A 23,542-nucleotide genomic window follows, 5' to 3' on the forward strand; every position below is an offset into this window, starting at 1 on the left:
ATCATATTAAAGCCTAATATACGCTTATTGAATGGAGCATTCCCATGCAAACTTTTTTCTTACGTAATAGAGAACTGATTTACTTCCAACCTGGAGAGTTCATAAATATTTTTATTTTCACGATCCAGAATTTTCCTCAGCCGCCACAATGAAATTCTTTTTCTTCTGCTAATATGCTTCAGTGGTTAAATATGCAAGACAAAGCATTGTCATAATTTAAAAATATTACTCTAACTGATGAACTCAGTGAAATTTCACTAAAATTATGAACTGTGGCATATCTCATCTTCTGATTAGAGATGGTGAAATGTGTTTTGTAGTCACAGAAATTTAAATAAAAGCAACCACATAATCAAAAATCACTGTTTGTAATGAATACATTTTGTTTATATGAATACATGATTTTTTAGATTTTGTAAACATTTAACGTTTAACACATGTGGTTTCATAAGACATTTATTAGCTGCCAGAATGTGTTTGGCCTTCCTGGTTTTCTTCAGATATTTACAACTTCACCTTAAATATTTTGAATTATGTAGGGGAAATATTAATGGAAGAACTTCAACTTTGGTTTGAAGCTTGACTTGTATTTTATAGTACAGTTAAGTTCTAGAATATTTAGCTTTAAAACAAGTCCTTTGAAGTGTATTGGAACGAATGTCTTTGGTAAAAACACCTGAGAAGTTCACCAAGATTTTTACAGAGGTGATTGCACCATTGTGCTTTCATATATCTTTATAGTGATGGATTTTAAAAATTAATTTTCATTTTTCAAAGGACAGTGGTGTTTAGTGTTCTGTGGAAAGTGCAGTGATTGACATTTTAACTGATAAAACATCCAGATAATGAAAGAAATGGTTTGAACTTTTCTCCTAAAGCCAAATTTCAACATTTATTCAATCCAAAGTTATTTCGTCTTGAAATCTTCTTTACATTTTTGCAGTTGAGTGACACAGGCACAGATGTGAAGAGTCTGCGGAAGGGTTTGGTGATGCTTGGGTGACTTTCCATTTCCACACTCACTGGTCTTATAGCTATTTCACACCATTGCATATAACAATAAGATTGTTATCTGCATGGACTTGCTTCCTTTGTGAATTAATATATAATTTATTGCCCCAATAGGGCAGTATTGAATTTATTGCCCAAACAGAGTCACTTGAGAGGAAAGAGGAGAGGTATTATTATCCTTGGACAACAGGTGTAAACTGGGACAATCCTGGGCCAACCCAGATGGAAGATTTTCTATTCCAAGGATGTGTGCATTTAGGAATTGAGGGTACCCGTGGTGGGGGAGGCGGAAGGATTCCTTGACCAAGTTCACGACCAAGAATTTGCAACTTGTAAGCACATTTCACGGGTCAAGTATATATTTCAAATCTTGTCTATTTCTACATTCTACCAACTGACTTAGAGGAGCTGGGAGGTGGCTTAGCAGGTGGCAAAGGTCACAGAGGACCAAAGAACTAGACCAGAGGATTTTCTGGATGCCCAGGAAGGCAGTCACAGCTAGGTCATAGGTTCTTAAGACTGTCACAGAACAGAAGAGGCTCTCCTTGGAGCATTAACTTTTTATCAATAACAGTAGCTTATCAACTCTGTAGCCAGAGCTGTGAAAAGAAACATCCAGAAGCAATAGATTTCCAGCTAAGTACTATGTGGGTGAACAGCATCTCCTTGTCATGTTGCTTCACCATGAGGGGATGTGCAACATTTTTTCATTATTATATGATAGTTAATTTACTTGTTTTTATTTTTGGGGAAATATATTTAAGGGGAAAATAATATTTGCTTGTAAAGAAAAATATCTTTCGTTATATATCCATTATATGACTGTCGAAACAAGCATAGCTCTAAGATCTATACGTTGAATTAGCACGTAGAGAAAATTTAAGTGGCCCTGTCACTTACAAAGTGCACTTCAGTGTTTTAAGAGTTGACACGTTAGTGATGAAATATCTGGTCATGAAACCAGGCCTCCGTTTTTATAGAAATTTGAAAATCCTTTGATTATTAAGATATAGTGGGCTTATTCAATATTGCTTATAAAATTGCTCACATTATTTAAAACTGAAAATAATGGTTAAGAGCAAGCATACAGTGAAGCAGTCTTTTAAATTTTGAGACAGAGTCCCAGGTGCAGGGAGGCTTCAAAGTGTAAGCTTTGGTGTCAAACAGCTCAAAGCCTGGACATTCCATTTACTAAAACTTACCATAGGTGAGTTGCTTAGTGCTAAAATTTCAAAAAGAAAATCTTTTGGGGATAATTATGCTTGCTGTGTAGGGTATTTGTGAAAACAAATGGCAATATATGCAAAATACTTGACACATACTTGGAGCTCAGTGAGAACACATCTATTATTACTTTTATTAAAGATAATAGAATTGTGATGTTAGGGAGCTTGTCAAAACTTTAGGTGTTTTCCGACCAAGAATTATTTTGTCCTCCCATCTGTTATGAAAATGTGTCTGCATAAAGAGAAATACCTGGAAATACGTTTTAAATTAATTGTATTAATTTATCCCCCAAACTAAGATAGGCTGATACTATGATTCTTATTTCAGGAAAAGAAAATTTAAACACATAAAAGCTACTTTCTTGAAAGCACAAATCAAGTTGTTAGAACTTCTGGTGTATGGCCCAGCCCGCTGAAACTTTTGTTTTTTCCTCACTAATTTGGTGAAAAAGCTAGGAAAGGTGCTTAGGAAGCTTACCCCAAATCCCGACTTTCTCTAGAAGTCGTGCTTTGTGATAAATGTAGGAACTTAAGTATTTTTCAACTTTTTAGTTGTGTATTAAGAACGGGAAACAAAGCAAAGTTCAAAATATCTAATTTACCTGCAATGCAAAGTGGCTAGGGATTGTTTTTTTTTTTTTTGAGAAGCTGTTGAAGTAGCATAATAGGATGAATTCTAAGGTGCTGACCTCAAGCTCTTCAGGTGTCTAGAATTAATTTAAATACCATCCTTTCAAATTTTTTTTAACCGTCTCGGCAGGTGAATCTTTTTCATCTTGGCAGGTGAATTGGTTACTCTCTGAAAAGCTGTAGAGTTTCACCCTGTCTCATTAAATGCAGTGGAGATGGCCAACCAGGGTGGAATGTGCCAGGCTTGGAAACAGAAGAGTATAGAGGGGCAATGCCTCACACAGCACATGGAACACTTTGTGAGGTTGGAAAAAGTAAAACTATTCTGATGATCAGGAAACATTCTTTACGAAGTGGAGTGACAGTTCTGACTGCCTAAGTTGATTGGCTAACATTAAGTCAGTGTTTCCCTGCTTGCTCCCCCTTCATTTCTCCTTACCAGTTTTCTTTTTGTGCATAACAGCAAATCATCTCAGGTGTGGCTTTGAGTCTGGTTTCTGTGGCTGGGAGCCATTTCTCACAGAAGAAGATTCACACTGGGAATTCGTGAAGAGGTTGACGAGTGTAGACCACCATCTTCCTGATGCTGAGAACACAACAAACACAAATCATGGTAGGACATTTTCCTCTTTTTTTTTTCCTTCCCCCCCAAAACTGTTGTCTTTCTTTCCTGTTGTGAATGATGATACTATGTGTTTTCACTTCTATCTATAGACTTTATAAATGCAACTCTGGTTTGTCTTGCTTTAAATTGTCCTGATCAACTTAATAAGTTGTGCTTAATTGAGTTTCCTGAAAGGAGCATTGTTTTAATAACAAAACTTTTTGTTACGCGTTTTAAAAGGTTGGATTGAAGGCATGAAGAGGGGAAAAGTCTTCTGGTAATTTTCTCTAGTTGTCATGAATCATGTACAGTAGGGTTGTCTTCTTTTTAGAGCAATCCAAATTTCATAAAACAGAAAGAAAAATAGTTTAATCCTTTTTCTGAGAACAGAGAGTTAGCACTATCTTTAAAATAAATCTACAAATACTTGAATGCAATGTAATCACTCTTATGGCTTCTTTGTAATAAACAATCTTACTTCTTCCGCATATATACTTTTAATCAGCAGTACAATTTTTACATATCCCCTTAAAATAGAGCAACCATAACTGCATACGGCATTCCAATAAGGGTTTGTGAAGCTCCAAGGAAAACACAGGGGTTTGGTTCTATTTTTGTTTTGTTTGGATAACATTACAAAGGTACAGTAGTATCATATTAACTTTATAATAAGGCAGCTGTACTGTAGATCCTCTTTAAGCTTGTATAACCTCACTGGACATTATTATATTTGTTTCTCTTTTGAGATTTCCAAAGAAGTATGTGAAAACTAACAGTATTGACTGTGTCTTCAGCCACTGGAAATTGGGGTTGGGGAGGATGTTAGGGGATGGAAGGGAGACTTTGGCTATCCATCCGTTATCTAAAACTATAAATGCAGCTTATTATTTAACAGTGGAGTGAGATCTTAATTGTTGCTTTTGTGCCAATGAGTCTCATTTTTCCCTTAAGATTCTGTGACAGATTGGATTAAATTTAAAGTTTATGATAGGAAGGAGACTGTTAATTATTAGAACTATATGTATTAATAGTACATTTCCTCCAAGCTCATATAATGATTTTTTTTTTCCTTTCTCAAACCAGTTATTGAGTATATATCATATTACTAGAGTTGGGTGTAAACAGATGGAAGGATATTTGGGTTGTTTCTAAATTTTGGTGATTATGAATATTCTATAAAATTTGCCTACAGGTTTTGTCTGGATATAAGTTTTCATTTAACTTGAGCACTCTTTCCAATTCCTATGTATAATTAACGTTTCCACTCTGGTTAGTGAAAAGACCCTACTATTTCTGGCCCTTTGTGACCTTGAGGCAATGCTTCAACTGCCCCTTTTAGAAGGTTTTCCTCCAGCCTCAGGTAGTTTCCTTATATCCATGCCCTGGTCAGTACTCAGGTGGAAATTTGTGGGGAGCTCTCTGGAGCTCTCTCTCTTTGCAGCTCTTCCCTCCTGGAACTCTGCTTTATGAACTGTAGCCACTTGAGTCTCCCCGGGGTGCCATCTTTTCAACTTGAGGAGAGGACCACACTCCTCCTGGCTTCCCTCCCTGAATGGCAGCTGGAAACGCGGTTTAGGCAGTAAGCTGGGGAAATTGTATGGCTTAGTTCATTTGTTTCCCCTCTCAGAGATCATTATCCTGTGGTTCTACATTCCCATTGCCCTACATTTGAAAACTATTATTTAGTATATATTGTTTTGATTTCTTTGCTACTGTTAGACAGAAGGCTAAATCTGGTCCCTGATACCCAGCCTTGCCTGGAAACAGAAAAAGCCTAATTCTTTTTGTTTTTTTGCTTTATTTCTTTGGTCTGGATATGCCATAATATATCTAGCCATACTTGTATTGAGTGACAATATTATGACAATGCTGCAAAATCCGTACTTGTATGCATTTTCTTATATGGGGAGCTTTTATTCTATGCAGTAAAGGACTAAAAGTGAGACTCCTATATTTTTACCAAAAGATATGTACTTTCCCATCAAATTTTAATACCTAAAATTCCAGCAGCAAAAAGGAGTGCTTTTTTCTATTTGCCTACCATCAATAGACATTATATTCTTTTAATTTTTAAAAAACTTATGGGTATAAAATGATTTTTTGTGTGTAACCTTGATTTGTCTTTCACTGAAAAATGATTTTTCAAATGTTTCTAATTTTTCAATTTATTTAGATCTTTAATTTTGCTAAATATTTGAAGCTTTCAGTGCATAGATTTAAAAAATATTTTGCTAATATTTTCTTAGGTTTTTAATATTTTTGCAGCTACTGTGTCACATTTTAAAAACTTAATTTTTTTGGTTGCTGTATATATAAGTACAATTATATTTTTAAATACTGACCTTGTATTCAATGACCTTGTTAACTTTTTTATTTTTACTTTTTTTTGCGGTACGCGGGCCTCTCACTGTTGTGGCCTCTCCCGTTGGGGAGCACAGGCTCCGGATGCGCAGGCTCAGCGGCCATGGCTCACGGGCCCAGCCGCTCCGCGGCATGTGGGTTCTTCCTGGACCGGGGCACGAACCCGCGTCCCCTGCATCAGCAGGCGGACTCTCAACCACTGCGCCACCAGGGAAGCCCAACTTTTTTTATTACAGTTAAGAATTTATAAATGTTTCAAATTTTCTGGGTTCATAATTACTTTGTCTTCAAATAATGACAATTTTACTTCCTTCTTTCTAAATCTTAAGCCTTCTGTTTTCTTTTTGGTTTTATAGCCCTAGATAGGACTTCTGGAAAAATGTTAAATAGAGCTTGTGATAGCTGCTGTACTTGTCTTGTTCCTATTTAGGGGAAAAGCTGTCAGTAATTCAGCCTTGAATGCTATAGTTCCTAAAAGGTTGTTTTGTTTCAGATAAAGATGTTTCCAAGCATAGCACAAGGAGATCAGCTCAGTGCTTTGTGTCCACCTAGAGGAGTGGGATAGGGAGGCTGGGAGGGAGACACAAGAGGGAGGAGATATGGGCATATATGTATATGTATAGCTGATTCACTTTGTTATACAGCAGAAACTAACACACCATTGTAAAGCAATTATACTCCAATAAAGATGCTAAAAGAAAAAAAAAGATGTTTCCTTCTATTCATAGTCTGTTAAGTTTATGTATATACACACACACACACACACACACACATATGTAAGCATGTTAAAACTTTTCACATGCTTTTTTCAGCATATGTTGTGATAATCATATGATCGTGATATTATCCTTTTTGTTTCTAATAAAATGAATGATTTTTCAAATATTAAACCATTCTTGCATTTCTGATCCAAACCTCCTTTCATTTGTTTTATTTATGATTTCTTTCTTCCTTCTTAATGGTAATATTTGTGATTTTTTTACCTAAATTCATTATAAAGTCATTATAAATGTTCTCGCAGCATGTAAGGAATCCCTTCCGGGCAATTGTATTAAGGGGGTGCATCCTTTGCAAAAGATGAGGTTGAGGCTGGCCTGGAAAGCTTAATGTGGGGAGACTGACACCTACATTCTTTTTTTTAAACTTTTGAACTTTATTTAATTTATTTTTATATACAGCAGGTTCTTATTAGTCATCAATTTTATACATATCAGTGTATACATGTCAATCCCAATTGCCCAATTCATCACACCACCATCCCCACCCACCGTGGCTTTCCCTCCTTGGTGTCCATACGTTTGTTCTCTACATCTGTGTCTCAAATTCTGCCCTGCCAACCGGTTCATCTGTACCATTTTTCTAGGTTCCACATACATACGTTAATATACAATATTTGTTTTTCTCTTTCTGACTTACTTCACTCTGTATGACAGTCTCTAGATCCATCCACGTCTCAACAAATGACCCAATTTCGTTCCTTTTTATGGCTGAGTAATATTCCATTGTATATATGTACCACATCTTCTTTATCCATTCGTCTGTCGATGGGCATTTAGGTTGCTTTCGTGACCTGGCTATTGCAAATAGTGCTGCAGTGAACATTGGGGTGCATGTGTCTTTTTGAATTACGGTTTTCTGTGGGTATATGCCCAGTAGTGGGATTGCTGGATCATATGATAATTCTATTTTTAGTTTTTTAAGGAACCTCCATACTGTTCTCCATAGTGGCTGTACCAATTCACATTCCCACCAACAGTGCAAGAGGGTTCCCTTTTCTTCACACCCTCTGCAGCATTTGTTGTTTGTAGATTTTCTGATGATGCCCATTCTAACTGGTATGAGGTGATACCTCATTGTAGTATTGATTTGCATTTCTCTAATAATTAGTGATGTTGAGCAGCTTTTCATGTGCTTTTTGGCCATCTGTATGTCTTCTTTGGAGAAATGTCTATTTAGGTCTTCTGCCCATTTTTGGATTGGGTTGTTTGTTTCTTTAATATTGAGCTGCATGAGCTGTTTATATATTTTGCAGATTAATCCTTTATCCGTTGATTTGTTTGCAAATATTTTCTCCCATTCTGAGGATTGTCTTTTCATCTTGTTTATGGTTTCCTTTGCTGTGCAAACGCTTTGAAGTTTCATTAGGTCCCATTTGTTTATTTTTATTTTTATTTCCATTACTCTAGGAGGTGGATCAAAAACAATCTTGTTGTGATTTATGTCAAAGAGTGTTCTTCCTATGTTTTCCCCTAAGAGTTTTATAGTGTCTGGTCTCACACTTAGGTCTTTAATCCATTTTGAGTTTATTTTTGTGTATGGTGTTAGAGAGTGTTCTAATTTCATTTTTTTACATGTAGCTGTCCAGTTTTCCCAGCACCACTTATTGAAGAGACTGTTTTTTCTCCATTGTATATCCTTGCCTCCTTTGTCATAGATTAGTTGACCATAGGTGCGTGGGTTTATCTCTGGGCTTTCTATCTTGTTCCATTGATCTGTGTTTCTCTTTTTGTGCAAGTACCATATTGTCTTGATTACTGTAGCTTTGTAGTATAGTCTGAAGTCAGGGAGTCTGATTCTCCCACTCCGTTTTTTTCCCTCAAGACTGCTTTGGTTATTCGGGGTCTTTTGTGGCTCCATACAAATTTTGAGATGATTTGTTCTAGTTCTGTAAAAAATGCCATTGGTAATTTGATAGGGATTGCATTGAATCCATAAATTGCTTTGGGTAGTATAGTCATTTTCACAATATTGATTCTTCCAATCCAAGAACATGGTATATCTCTCCATCTGTTGGTATCATCTTTAATTTCTTTCATCAGTGTCTTATAGTTTTCTGCATACAGGTCTTTTGTCTCCCTAGGTAGGTTTATTCCTAGGTATTTTATTCTTTTTGTTGCAATGGTAAATGGGAGTGTTTCCATAATTTCTCTTTCAGATTTTTCATCATTAGTGTATAGGAATGCAAGAGATTTCTGGCGTTAATTTTGTATCCTGCAACTTTACCAAATACATTGATTAGCTCTAGTAGTTTTCTGGTGGCATTTTTAGGATTCTCTATGTATGGTATCATGTCATCTGCAAACAGTGAAGGTTTTACTTCTTCCTTTCCAATTTGTATTCCTTTTATTTCTTTTTCTTCTCTGATTGCCATGGCTAGGACTTCAAAACTATGTTGAATAATAGTGGTGAGAGTGAACTTCCTTGTCTTGTTCCTGATCTTAGAGGAAATGCTTTCAGTTTTTCACCACTGAGAATGATGTTTCCTGTGGGTTTGTCGTATATGGCCTTTATTATGTTGAGGTAGGTTCCCTCTATGCCCACTTTCTGGAGAGTTTTTATCATAAATGGGTGTTGAATTTTGTCAAAGGCTTTTGCTGCATCTATTGAGATGATCATATGGTTTTTGTTCTTCAATTTGTTAATATGGTGTATCACATTGATTGATATGCGTATATTGAAGAATCCTTGCATCCCTGGGATAAATCTCACTTCATCATGATGTATGATCCTTTTAATGTGTTGTTGGATTCTGTTTGCTAGTATTTTGTTGAGGATTTTAACATCTATATTCATTAGTGATATTGGTCTGTAAATTTCTTTTCTTGTAGTGTCTTTGTCTGGTTTTGGTATCAGGGTAATGATGGCCTCATAGAATGAGTTTGGGAGTGTTCCTTCCTCTTCAATTTTTTGAAGAGTTTGAGAAGGATGGGTGTTAGCTCTTCTCTAAATAGAATTCACCTGTGAAGATCTGGTCCTGGACTTTTGTTTGTTTCAAGATTTTTAAGTGCAGTTTCAATTTCATTTCTTGTGATTTGTTCATATTTTCTGGTTCTTCCAGGTTCAGTCTTGGAAGGTTATACCTTTCTAAGAATTTGTCCATTTCTTCCAGGTTGTCCATTATATTGGCATAGAGTTGCTTGTAGTAGTCTCTTAGGATGCTTTGTATTTCTGCGGTGTCTGTTGTAACTTCTCCTTTTTCATTTCTAATTTTATTGATTTGAGTCCTCTCCCTCTTTTTCTTGATGAGTGTGGCTAATGGTTTATCAATTTTGTTTATCTTCTCAAAGAACCAGCTTTTAGTTTTATTGATCTCTGCTATTATTTTCTTTGTTTCTATTTCATTTATTTCTGCTCTGATCTTGATGATTTCTTCCCTTCTGCTAACTTTGGGTTTTGTTTTTTCTTCTTTCTCTAGTTCCTTTAGTTGTAAGGTTAGATTGTTTATTTGAGATTTTTCTTGTTTCTTGATGTAGGCTTGTATAGCTATAAACTTCTCTCTTAGAACTGCTTTTGCTGCATCCCATAGGTTTTGGATCATTGTGTTTTCACTGTCATTTGTCTCTAGGTAATTTTTGATTTCCTCCTCGATTTCTTCAGTGTTCTCTTGGTTATTTTGTAACATATTGTGTAGCCTCCATGTGTTCGTGTTTTTTTATGGTTTTTTCCCTGTAATTCATTTCTGATCTCATAGTGTTGTGGTCAGAAAAGATGCTTGATATGATTTCAATTTTCTTAAATTTACTGAGGCTTGATTTGTCACCCAAGATGTGATCTATCCTGGAGAATGTTCCGTGTGCACTTGAAAAGAAAGCTGTTTTTGGATGGAATGTCCTATAAATATCAATTAAATGTATCTGGTTTATTGTGTAATTTAAAGCTTCTGTTTCCTTATTTATTTTCATTTTGGATGATCTGTCCATTGGTGTAAGTGAGGTGTTAAAGTCCCCCATTATTATTGTGTTACTGTCTATTTCCTCTTATAGCTCTTAGCAGTTGCCTTATGTATTGAGGTGCTCCTATGTTGGGTGCATATATATTTATAATTGTTACATCTTCTTCTTGGATTGATCCCTTGATCATTATCTAGTGTCCTTCCTTGTCTCTTGTAACATTCTTCATTTTAAAGTCTATTTATCTGATATGAGTATTGCTACTCCAGCTTTCTTTTGATTTCCATTTGCATGGAATATCTTTTTCCATCCCCTCACTTTCAGTCTGTATGTGTCCCTAGGTCTAAAGTGGGTCTCTTGTAGACAGCATATATATGGGTCTTGTTTTTGTATCCATTCAGCAAGCCTGTGTCTTTTGGTTGGAGCATTTAATCCATTCACATTTAAGGTAATTATCGATATGTATGTTCCTATTACCATTTTCTTAATTTTGGGGGGTTTGTTTTTGTAGGTCCTTTTCTTCTTTTGTGTTTCCCACTTAAAGAAGTTCCTTTAGCATTTGTTGTAGATCTGGTTTGGTGGTGCTGAATTCTCTTAGCTTTTGCTTGTCTGTAAAACTTCTGATTTCTCCACCGAATCTGAATGAGATCCTTGCCAGGTAGAGTAATCTTGGTTTTAGGTTCTTCCCTTTCATCACTTTAAGTAAATCATGCCACTCCCTTCTGGCTTGTAGAGTTTCTGCTGAGAAATCAGCTGTTAACCTTATGGGAGTTCCCTTGTATGTTATGTGTCGTTTTTCCCTTGCTGCTTTCAATAATTTTTCTTTGTCTTTAATTTTTGCCAATTTGATTACTGTGTGTCTCGGAATGTTTCTCCTTGGGTTTATCCTGTATGGGACTCTCTGTGCTTCCTGGACTTGGGTGGCTATTTCCTTTTCTATGTTAGGGAAGTTTTCGACTATAATCTCTTCAGATATTTTCTCTGGTCCTTTCTCTGTTTCTTCTCCTTCTGGGACCCCTATAATGTAAATGTTTTTGCATTTAATGTTGTCCCAGAGGTCTCTTAGGCTGTCTTCATTTCTTTTCATTCTTTTTTCTTTATTCTGTTCTGCAGCAGTGAATTCCACCATTCTGTCTTCCAGGTCACTTATCCGTTCTTCTGCCTCAGTTGTTCTGCTATTCATTCCTTCTAGTTTATTTTTCATTTCAGTTATTGTATTGTTCATCTCTGTTTGTTTGTTCTTTAATTCTTCTAGGTCTTTGTTAAACATTTCTTGCATCTTCTCGATCTTTGCCTCCATTGTTTTTCCAAGGTCCTGGATCATCTTCACTATCATTATTCTGAATTCTTTTTCTGGAAGGTTGCCTATCTCCACTTCATTTAGTTGTTTTTATGGGGTTTTCTCTTGTTCCTTCATCTGGCATATAGCCCTCTGCCTTTGCATCTTGTCTCTCTTTCTGTGAATGTGGTTTTTGTTCCACAGGCTGCAGGATTGTAGTTCTTTTTGCTTCTGCTATCTGCCCTCTGGTGGATGAAGCTATCTAAGTGGCTTGTGTAAGTTTCCTGATGGGAGGGACTGGTGGTGGGTAGAGCTGACTGTTGCTCTGATGGGCAGAGCTCAGTAAAACTTTAATCCACTTGACTGCTGTTGGGTGGGTCTGGGTTCCCTTCCTGTTGGTTGTTTGGCCAGAGGCAACCCAACACTGGAGCATACCTGGGCTCTTTGATGGGGCTAATGACAGACTCTGGAAGGGCTCTCGCCAAGGAGTACTTCCCAGAACTTCTGCTGCCAGTGTCCTTGTCCCCATGGTGAGCCACAGCCACCCCCTGCCTCTGCAGGAGACCTTCCAAAACTAGCAGGTAGGTCTGGTTCAGTCTCCCCTGGGGTCACTGCTCCTTCCCCTGGGTCCCAATGCACACACTGCTTTGTGTGTGCCCTCCAAGAGTGGAGTCTCTGTTTCCCCCAGTCCTGTCAAAGTCCTGCAATCAAATCCCACTTGGCTTCAAAGTCTGATTCTCTAGGAATTCCGCCTCCTGTTGCCGGACCCCCAGGTTGGGAAGCCTGACGTGGGGCTCAGAACCTTCATTCCAGTGGGTGGACTTCTGTGGTATAAGTATTCTCCAGCCTGTGAATCACCCACCCAGCAGTTATGGGATTTGATTTTACTGTGATTGCACCCCTTCTACTGTCTCATTGTGGTTTCTCCTTTGTCTTTGGATGTGGGGTATCTTTTTTGGAGAGTTCCAGTGTCTTCCTGTCGATGATTGTCTAGCAGCTATTTGTGATTCAGGTGTTCTCACAAGAAGGAGTGAGATCATGTCCTTCTACTCCGCCATCTTGGTTCCTCCTCACTATATACCTGGTAGTGCAGTGGACAAGAATCCACCTGCCAATGCAGGGGACACGGGTTCAATCCCTGGTCCAGGAAGATCCCACATGCAGCAGAGCAACCAAGCCACGACCACTGAGCCTGTGCTCTAGAGCCCGTGTGACAACTACTGAAGCCTGTGCACCCAGAGCTCATGCTCCGCTACAAGAGAAGCCATTGTAACAAGAAGGCCGCACACTGCAACGAAGAGCAGCCCCTGCCCGCCACAACTAAAGAAAGCCTACGCGCAGCAACGAAGACCCAACACAGCCAAAAATCACCCCTCCATTCTTTATTTTTATACTGTGCTGGTTAGCTAGCTCTTCTGGGGTATATGGGTGTACAAGAGTTTTACAATGAACAGTTCAGATTAACAGGAACACTTTCTTTGGCATATTGTAATTCCACAGGTCTCTTAAGTTAGTGTATTCTGTGGAGCAGACTTGCAAGAAAATAAATCCAGAGACGTATTCCTAGAAGTACATGGGTCTGGGGTCAGAGTTCAGTATCTTTAGGCCTAACCTGCATATATAAACTTTAAGTCAATATTATCTGTTTTTCAAATATTTGGTTAAAATTCTCTCAGGATTGCTTTTACCTTCCACATCAGTTTTTACTAACATAATATTTTCATAATATCATCTTTCCATCTAATAACATGTTATCTCTTTTCATTTAATCAGAAGGCTTATAGTTTTCCATGGAGTTTTATAATGTTCTTCATATAAGTCCTGTCCCATTCTTGTTAAATTTATTCCTACATATTTTGTATTATTGTTGTTAACTGTGAGTAGAATATTTCTTACCATTCTAAATCCCGTGTCTTACTGCTAAAATAAATAAAAATGACTTAAAAGTATTTCTCTGTTTCTATTTACCTTACTAAATTTTCTTATTAATACTTGTCTTTATTAAAAGATAGAATCTGTTGGGGTTTCTATTTTCACAATTATATTATTGGCAATACATGTGGAACTCTCTCTGTTTTCTATTGTGTTTACTAGAAATTTTATGCTCTTGACTTCCACATTTACTAGATTTATAAGATAATCCTAGTCCAAGATAATTAATATCATCTCATATTTCCTCTAATTACTAATGGTAACACAATTCTCTAGGTAGTTTCTCATTTTAATTAAAATAGTTTTGTTGTTTACCATTGAAAATGTTATTTATTTTGAGGTTGGTCATTATTAAGTGTTTTTTAAAAATATTTTATTGAGGTTATTTGGAATGGCTGACTGTTTTTCATAGTCTTTTCAATATTTGTTGATATGAATCTATGATTTTACTCTTTAGTTTGTTGATCTAATTGACTGTTGATATGTCTGTTAAATCAAACCTCTGTTCTTGGAAAGCTCACTTGTCAGGATACATTATTTTTTGATAAGAATTTCAGGTGCAACTGTTACATTTTAATTTGAATTTTGTATGTATGATCGTGAGTGATATTGCTTTATTTTTATTCTGTTTTCATCATTCTTAACATTAGAGATATCTGGCATCATAAAATGAGTCAGGGAGCTCTCCATATTTTTCTAAGACCTGAGATATATGCAAGTCATGTGCAAGTATTTATTCTTTAAAAATTAAATAAAATTAAATAAAATTAAATAAAATTCAGCTGTAGGGCCATATGGTCTGTTAGATTTTTTTCCTATCACTTTTCCAGTTACTTTTGTGGCATAATCAATTTGTTCAAACCGTTTGCTTCTTTTAGATTTTGGAGTTTTAGAGTTTATATGTTTCATCCTTCATTAACTGCTTGTTTGAAATCATCCATATTGTTTTAAATGACCAGGGGAGTAAGATCTTTGAATGTATGTTAATTTTTAGAATTTTAATTTATGTTTTGACAATATTCAGTTGAGTTTTACTTGAACCTCAGGTAAAGGATTTTTAAGCTGGTTTAATTTTTCAAAATCATCTTTTCCTACTCTACTCTTTTATAGGGGAAATAGAGAATTTAATGAGCTCATATATACTCTTTCTGTTACTCTTAGTTTGGATTTTGGGAACAGTGATCTTTATCCTTCCCAGTTGGCTTTGAGATTTAACACCCATATAAACTGGGTTCTATTTTTCCCACTCAGAGACCACACTGCTGACTTGCAACCTTGGTTGTTTGGTTAAACATGTGGTGGTATCTGTAAAGTAATATGTTTTAATTCTGAAGTCCTTTTCATTCTGTGCAGTCAGCATTGATCTGTGTCTAAGAAAATCACCTTCTGAATGTGTTTTTTTCATCAAAATAGTTGGCTTTACAAGTTGCCCATCACTCTATGATTATCAAAGGGCAGGATCAGGACTTGACATTGTTTAGCATAACCTTCCTTGTAAATTTTCAATATTCAATGAAGCTACCCCTGACAGCCGTTCAGAATGTGTGATCCTTTGAGTTGCTAAGAGATGTTATCCCCACCGTACATTTGCCATGAGCACATCCACTGTAGTTAAAATCTAGAAGCAGTTATTTTGTTAACACTAGATTAGATCTTTAATTAAGCTTTCATCCCCACTAGCACAGACAGCAGTGTCAAACATGTAAGCCCCAGGAGAAACCAAACTCATTCTATAGGCGCGTATCCTTCAGTACATCGTGAAGAAACTTACAAGCAAATGTCTCATGGGAATTTTGTAAGGGTATGTTGAATATCTAATTGTAAACTTAGAAGCTTCATTTAATTTGATTTCTAACTATGACGTGAGTTAAGCCAATAAACATATTTGTTGAGAGGATTTAGATCAAGAGCTTGTTTTTCATCAGTTGGGTTTTATTTTAGATTTAATGTTATCCATATGAAAGCACTTTTTGGTTATCTACAGAGCTTAACGGTAAAGAAGTAAAAATGTAATTTTCTTTATCTGATTGACAGTTGAATGTGTGCACGTTAGCGCAAAGAATGACTAAATGTCCAATAGTAGAATTTGTATCCATATGGCTTTACGTTTGTTTTTGCAGGATCGTTTATTTATTTGGGGGCACATCGATCACCTGCAGTGGCCAAGCTTGGAAGTCCTGTTCTTACAAAATCACTCAATGCCTCTACCCCGTGTCAGGTACCCAGTTATTGGAATTTCCATTGGCCATTCTGTAGTTGTAAACTGTTAAGCTTGGGTTACTCTAGCTAGTAAATGCCGGCTGTGTTTTACTAATATTTTCACAATAAACTGAGAGATTTATATGAGCTATTTCAACATGAAATGTCATTTCGTTCCCAAAGACATTTGCAGTATATAACTTACACCCTTCTTTTGGGGGGCCTATTCAAAAATATTTCTGTCATTTTGCATTCTTTCCATGTAGTTCTTTCAATAATTTAAAGCTATGGATACAGGTTGCCCAAACTGCTTGTTATCTTGGCCAACAGTGTTAGTTGAGGAAAATAAAAGCAGTTCAACAAGTTCTACTGAAAGAAAAATGAAAGGATGAATAAAGAAAGATAAATATGTGCAGAAAAAATAATTACATTTCCAAAATTTTATTTTTTCAGTTAGTCCTTCTGGTGCCAGGTAAACACAGACAAGAAAGAAGAGGGACTTTGGAGTCAGGTGGACCTAGTTCCAACTGGTTCCAATCTCAGTTCTGCCACAAATGATATGCTTCCTTTGAGACTCAGTGTCCACACTGGAAGCATAGTGTTAGCCTGCCTTCTTCACATGGTTGTGAGAATTCAAACGTGATTAAGTAAAGCACCTGGAAAAGTATTTGGCAGGTATTACGTGTTCAATAAACATAATCCCTTTACTTTCCGTAACATGAATGCCTATTAGATGCTTCTGTTCAGCTTGCCTTGCTTTCCATCCTTTTGAGAGTTCTGACATGTCCCTAAGCCTTTAGGATTTCAGCTTTTTTTTTCCTTGGTTATCAGAAAATAATGAAGGGATCAATAGTGCCACGCACTAAATTCATCACCTAGAAGTGCAGGGTTACAGCACTAACACAGGCATTCCTGATGATAAATTACAGATCATCAGACCTTTATAATTAAAGTATAAATTTCATTATACCTTCAGCTTGATATAATTCTCAATGAGAGTGTCCAGAACTCTTAATAGGTTGTCCTCTTTATTTTTCCCCTTTGGTTTTTGCTGCCCATTTCTCTGTGGGAATTTGGATTAAAACAACTGCCTGGACTCCACTTCCACCTCACCCAGATGGACTCTAGAGTCTCCCACCTTTGGTTTATTTTAATTAAATCTTATGTGATAGATGTACGCTTTTCTTTTTCTTTCTTTTTTTTTTTTGAGAACTCCTGAAGCATTTAGTTGCTCTTTACAGGTACTTTACAGGCTTACTGAACTTTAATTTAAGGTCATATACCAAAGCAATGCAATTGCTGTTGTTAAATTCGTTAACGACACTGGATAAAAAAGAACAGAATTTGTTAATTCTGCCTCTTTTACAGAAATGTGAACACTAACACTAAGAGCTTATTAAAAATTCTGAGACTCACTGAGAAATTTTTAAAGATGATCTACATTTCCCATTGTTGTATGTGGGTAGCCATTAATTTGTGGTCGTAGGGATTGACCCACAATTTATGGTTGTTTCTACTTGAGGACATTTTTCTCTATTGTGGCTTAAATTTGGAGCTTACCTGTGGGAGCTGTTGGGGTGGAGCCTCAGTGAAAGCAGTGGACAATTTAGACACTTGGTGGTTTATCTCTCAGAACCAAGTCCTCAACCTTCCAAGGCCTTGGATACTGATTTAGAGGTTTGCCTTGGTTTGTGGAAAAGTAAGAGTATTATAGACTGCCAAAGAGGTATTTGTTTTTTCCCTTTTATCTGCATCTGCTTGAATGTTGGTAATCTTTGAGTTAGAGGGAGGGATATTTGGATTACTTTATAGTACTTTCCAGCTTAGAATTACTATTAGATTGTTAGAGGTTATTTATAGTCTGAGATACACATGGCCGAAGTGCTCTCCCATAGGAGTATTCTAAGAATATACTATTACTGTTTTAGAAGTTTGTGGTAATGTGGGATTCTTTCTTTCATGAAAGTTACAAAATAAGCTAACAAACCAAATTCTTATCTTTTTGAGTAATCAGAAAATCCAGCCGATCTTCCTAGTTGGAACATATTGATTGATAATAGTTGTATTCATGGAATAACGAATGTTCTTTATTATATTTATGGTAAAGTGGGGTGGTGAAATAACCAAAGTTGGGCACTTTTATATGATTAAAGCCTTCATTATATGAAATTACATTTTTTTCTCTACATAATCATACCAGGCTAACAGAGTTAAGAATATTTGTTTGAAAGGACTTTAAAGGAATATGAAGCTTTCTTTTGAGTCTTTTTTTTCTAACAGCAGCCTTTTAGGGTCATTTTGCATGAATTACGCTGTACTTTATGTGTAGCCAACACATGGCATCAACATGCAGAATTGTTCCTGTAAGTACTCATTGTTCAAGATGTGGACTTTTATTTAAAAGCTTCAAAAGCTCCTTTGGTCACTGGTGGAAATTTGGCATTTTTCCTTGGAATAACCAGGAGATAGGACAAACAGAACATGTGGGAGCCAGAAGCTAGTATTTCTTATTGCTGTCGAAATACTGTTCTTTTTTTTTTAACTTTTTCTTTTTTTAATTAATTTATTTTATTTTTTATTTTGGGCTGCGTTGGGTCTTCGTTGCTGTGCATGGGCTTTCTCTAGTTGCGGCGAGTGGAGGCTACTCTTTGTTGCAATGCTCGGGCTTTTCATTGCGGTGGCACCTCGTTGTGGAGCATGGGCCCTAGACGCACGAGTTTCAGTAGTTGTGGCACGAGGGCTCAGTAGTTGTGGTTCACGGGCTCTAGAGGACAGGCTCAGCAGCTGTGGCGCATGGGCTTAGCTGCTCGGTGGCATGTGGGATCCTCCTGGACCCAGGGCACGAACCCATGTCCCCTGCATTGGCAGGCGGATTCTTAACCACTGCGCCACCAGGGAAGCCCTGTTACTGTTTTTAATAATTTAGGAAATGTAAAATCTGAAGGAGATTTCTGTGGATATTAATATTTTCTCACTCTCATATTTGAGTTACTGTGTAAAAGACATATCTCACTTTTAGGACTTCATAATTAAATATAGCAGGACTGATAACATGAAGCTTCCACTTTCAATGCCATTTTGTGTGTTTGTCTTTTGTGTTTTTTTGTATTCCCCAACTCATTTTGCTATTCTAATCCTCTTTAATCAAAAAATTCATACAATTAAAAAGAAGTGAATAGAGATACCAGGAAAAAGATGAAACAAAAAATAGGTTGGCTCCAAAAATAAAGTTTACGAGGCCCAGGCTACATTTTTGAATCTAAGTTTTCCAGCAGCCAATGCAGAGAGAGACATGTGAGAACTCATTTGGTTCATATTCAAGGAAGTAAAAAACAAAACAAAAATAGTTCTTCTGAGACTTCTCCCCTGATTGCACACATACCAGTGTAAATGTTCTTTCTCTGATTCAGTGCACACCTGTTGCTTCCCTACTCTGTGCTCATCATAGCCCTCAATGTTGGGAATATACTAGGGACAATGTAAACACGTTTGCCATAACAAAGTATAGAATTTAGTGAGGCATACTGATAGCAGTTCAGTGTGAAGTGCTGCAGAGAGTGATAAAAATATAAAATACATATATGTATAAAATACATATATGTATAATATGTAAGTATATATAATGTAACAATATATAAATTAAACATAAATAAATATAATATATAACATACACATATATACGTATAAACCATATATATAAGTGATAACCCACTTATAACAACTCTCTCAATGAGTTTGAAAAGGCCATGTCTTGTAATGTTCCCCAAGTAGAGTTATGAGCTCATAGCAAAGAGAAATTTAGAAAAAAAGTAATATACAGTGGGGCTTGGAATGGTGCACTCATGATCTGTTCTCTGATTGTTTTGTTTACTCCAAGGATAGTATTAGAGCAGGAGATAGATTCTAGAGGAAGCAATGGTTTATTGGGGAAAGGTTGAGCAGATATTCTCCCCAGTTGTACATTGTCAAAACACATGAAAATTAATCATTTAGATGAGAAAAACAGATTATATTTTATTGAAGATTGCAGACTTTTACTTAAGCTTGTTCAGATAAAAAGAGGCAAAAACATGATTATGAATAGGAATCATAAGAATCACTATGGTAATGATGAGGGGTGTGTGTGTGTGAGAGAGAGAGATAAATGATCCCCCCTACACTGACTTAATTCCACTTGAGTTTTGAGGAGTTACAGATATCTTGTTTCTTTTCCTTTTTTTTAAAAAAACTTTTTTTGTGTTTTACTCTTTTTATTATCCTAGATCTTGAAGATATAACAGGTGTAGCAAATACCAGACAGGGGTCGACATGAAGCAGAGAAGGCAGAGGTAGCTGAGAATTTGGAGAATAACTGAGAAAATACATGAAGATCTGACCAAAAACCTCCCTAATAGGGAAGCAAGTGGAACAAAAACCATAGGAAAGTTGAGGAAAAAAGCAGAAAATTTGAAGAGTTCCAACTGGAGAGAGACCAAAATAAAATGAAACAGAAAAGAGAAATAAAGAAGACATTATTTTGAACTTCTAAATAATGTCCTGTTAATGTCCTTTGCAGAATTTAGTGTCAGAGATTTACTAATTAGTAATTACTACTTGTTCCTAATTACATTCTTTTGTAGAACTGACCATTCCTCTGGGAATATCACAGGGCACTGTAGAAAGCAAACAGCACGGTTAGTTATTCACCTACACTCGGTAACTAGTAGTATAAGTCACCTGATATGGTGTCCTTTCTTTTTATAGTAAAATGAATGATTCAGTGTGTGTGTGTGTGTGTGTGTGTGTGTGTGTCTTTTGGTGGCACCAAGTGGCATGTGGGATCTTAGTTCCCCAACCAGGGATGGAACCCATGCCTGTTACAGTGGAAGTGTGGAGTCTTTTTTTTTTTTTTTTTTTTTTTTTTGCTATACATGGGCCTCTCACTGTTGTGGCCTCTCCCGTTGCGGAGCACAGGCTCCGGACGCTCAGGCTCAGCGGCCATGGCTCAGGGGCACAGCCGCTCCGCGGCATGTGGGATCTTCCCAGACCAGGGCACGAACCCATGTCCCCTGCATCGGCAGGCGAACTCTCAACCACTGCGCCACCAGGGAAGCCCGGAAGCATGGAGTCTTAAACGCTAGACCTCCAGGGATGTCCCAGATTCAATATTTCTAAAAATATACAAATAATATAAAATCAGAGAATACAATTAAAAACAGTAAAGTAATTTGAACTTCATTTCTTTTCTTTCCAATTTGCAATTAAAGGAACTGCTTTGTTGGAAGTTATGTAACCACAGGAAATTTTCTTGAATAAAATGATTCACGGTCTTGCATAGTCACCCTATACATACAACCCAAGTTGTGCATATATATACAACTTAGTGAAAACCGAGGAGAAATAAAAGCAAGCCTTTAATATTAACATTTTATATAACTGCTTTTTAATGAATCAGGCATGAATCAAGACAGTAATTTCCTTTAAAATGAAAAGTAGTAAATAAATTTTAAATGGTTGGCGTAATTTTAACATACAGCTCTTTTTAATAGAATTTTCTGTGATGGACATTTTCCTCTGCTATGTCCACTATGGAAGTCACTAGCTACAAATAGCTATTGAGCACTTAAAATGTGATGAGTGTAACCAAGAAAGTGACTTTTTCATTTTGTTTAATTCATTTACATGTAAATAGCCACACTGTTTTCATACCTTTGTCATTATACGCATTATACTTAATTGTTCCTTTTCTTTTCACTCTCTCCCATAAAACTCTGAGGTCCTTAAGGACACTTAATTCCTTGCACGTTTTGTAACACAGAGCAGGTCTCTCTTTCTGTCTCTCTTTGAAGGTTTATAGACGTTTGCTTTAGCAAGAATGCTGATAGCTCCACTCCAACGTCCTTCTTTTCTTCAATACCTATTAACTGAATACCTACTGAATACAAAGTGCCTTGATATGTTCTAAGAGGAATTCACAGCATACATTGTGCTTTTGAGTTTAAGACTCAGTGTTCCACTACTAGTGTGTATCACAGTGAGAGCCACGGATGTTGGCTAAGTTCCTATCGAAAATCACAGCTGTATTTATAAATTTTGTTCAGTCATTTTACCCTTACCAATATTAAATTTGAAAAGACTCTGGAAAGTTTCTTGGTCTATACCAAACTAAAGAATTCTCCTTAAATCTCTACAATGCTATTTCTGTTTTAAATTAAATATAAAATTTAAATTAAATATAAAATTTAAATTAAATATAAGTTCTAAGCTCTTATCTTATTGAATATAGATCCCATTGGTATTTACTCTTAATGCACTATTAAAATAACTTCGCACTGGTAATGTACTGAGTGACAATATGACAGCTTGAAATTCTGATGGGGCTTGCACAGCTCTTGTGCAACTAGGTTTAAAGCTCCATTTTGCATATTTACAAGCTTGGAACATGCTGAAACTACAGCAGGGATCTAAAGTTTAATTGTGGTTGAGGAACAAACATCCTCCCTTTCCATAGAATTTAATCAAACACTTCTGTTTGACTTTACATTTCTTGCTTAAAGGCCTGAGTGTAGGTGAGCTTGGTAGTAAAATCTAATATGAAATGAACAATCAGAAAGAATGCTTGGATCAGTTGGTGGCAATTCAGTAGACATTGAAAGAAAAATGTGTACCACGTTGGAACAGAGAATGCTTGATGTTGTGAACAGTTTTTTAAAAGAGCATTAAAAATTTTTTTTCAACTTTCATCTCCACTGAAATTGGTACCAACAGTGAAATAAATGGGATAATAAATAAATAATATATGTAATAACATCTGTCCACATAAAAAAATAAAAGCCCAATGACAAAGGAAGATAACCAAAAATTTAAAACGTAGTGAAACTGAAAAGGAGTCACTTTGAGTCCAAAGAGAGTGATTTCATTTCTCAGGGACCTCATCTCTGAATGATACTGTGTTTTCCTTTGAAATCTGCAGCATTAGAACTCTCTATGGCATAATGAGAAGAAGAAAAAATTGCTGTGTGTCTGAACTTGCTTTAGTGGGGTTTTTTTGGTCATATTTTGTATTGTGTCATCCAACCACTGAGGCAATTAATTTTCACCTTGCACAGAGCCAAGTATTTAGTAAATGCTCAATAAGTATTTCCTGAATAAACGATAGTGCTGAATTCCACATTATAGCTACTGCTGTCGGCACCTTAAAATACTCCTCTGTGTTTTCTCCACTACCTAGTTAACCTGTCAGTCCTTTAGATTATGTCATCACTGGTGGTGAGTAGGAACCAAACTGATCAAGTCAGGGCTCCCTGGCCTCAAAAAGAACATTTTCTAGTTGGATTAAATTATTGATGAACAGTATTATGTAATCTCCCAAGTTTTTTGATAATGTCACAATGGAGAAGGAATTAATGAAAAGTATTCATAGCAGTTTTCTCTTACCTGAGAAATCAGTTTTTGAGATAACTTTTTCTTGGATTGAGACATCAAGGAGAATGAATAGTAATACATGGTTTTGTAATTTTTGAGTCAGATAAAGAACGTGTATCTCCCCAGATTCATAAGAAGCAATAGTGAAGGCTCTGTAAAACTTCCATGACAGTGTGGACAAATATATGTCCTCAGACTTGTCTGAGCAGGGTGCTAGTGTCCCATT

The 23,542-nt window shown here is 36.4% G+C and overlaps 1 protein-coding gene across 1 annotated transcript in view; it reads left to right on the top strand.

Annotated features, from left to right (window-relative positions):
• Nucleotides 1-23,542, top strand: part of MALRD1 (MAM and LDL receptor class A domain containing 1) — a gene marked incomplete at both ends in the record, with an annotated part of 578,033 nt that overhangs the window by 73,601 nt on the left and 480,890 nt on the right. The window contains 2 exons of the mRNA XM_082648013.1: nucleotides 3,331-3,480; nucleotides 15,834-15,931. Of these exons, the coding sequence (XP_082504139.1) occupies nucleotides 3,331-3,480; nucleotides 15,834-15,931 (248 nt within the window). The remainder of the gene's footprint in view (nucleotides 1-3,330; nucleotides 3,481-15,833; nucleotides 15,932-23,542) is intronic.

Source organism: Grampus griseus (genome assembly GCF_964374135.1).
Source record: "Grampus griseus genome assembly, chromosome: 2".
Classification (NCBI taxonomy): domain Eukaryota; kingdom Metazoa; phylum Chordata; class Mammalia; order Artiodactyla; family Delphinidae; genus Grampus; species Grampus griseus.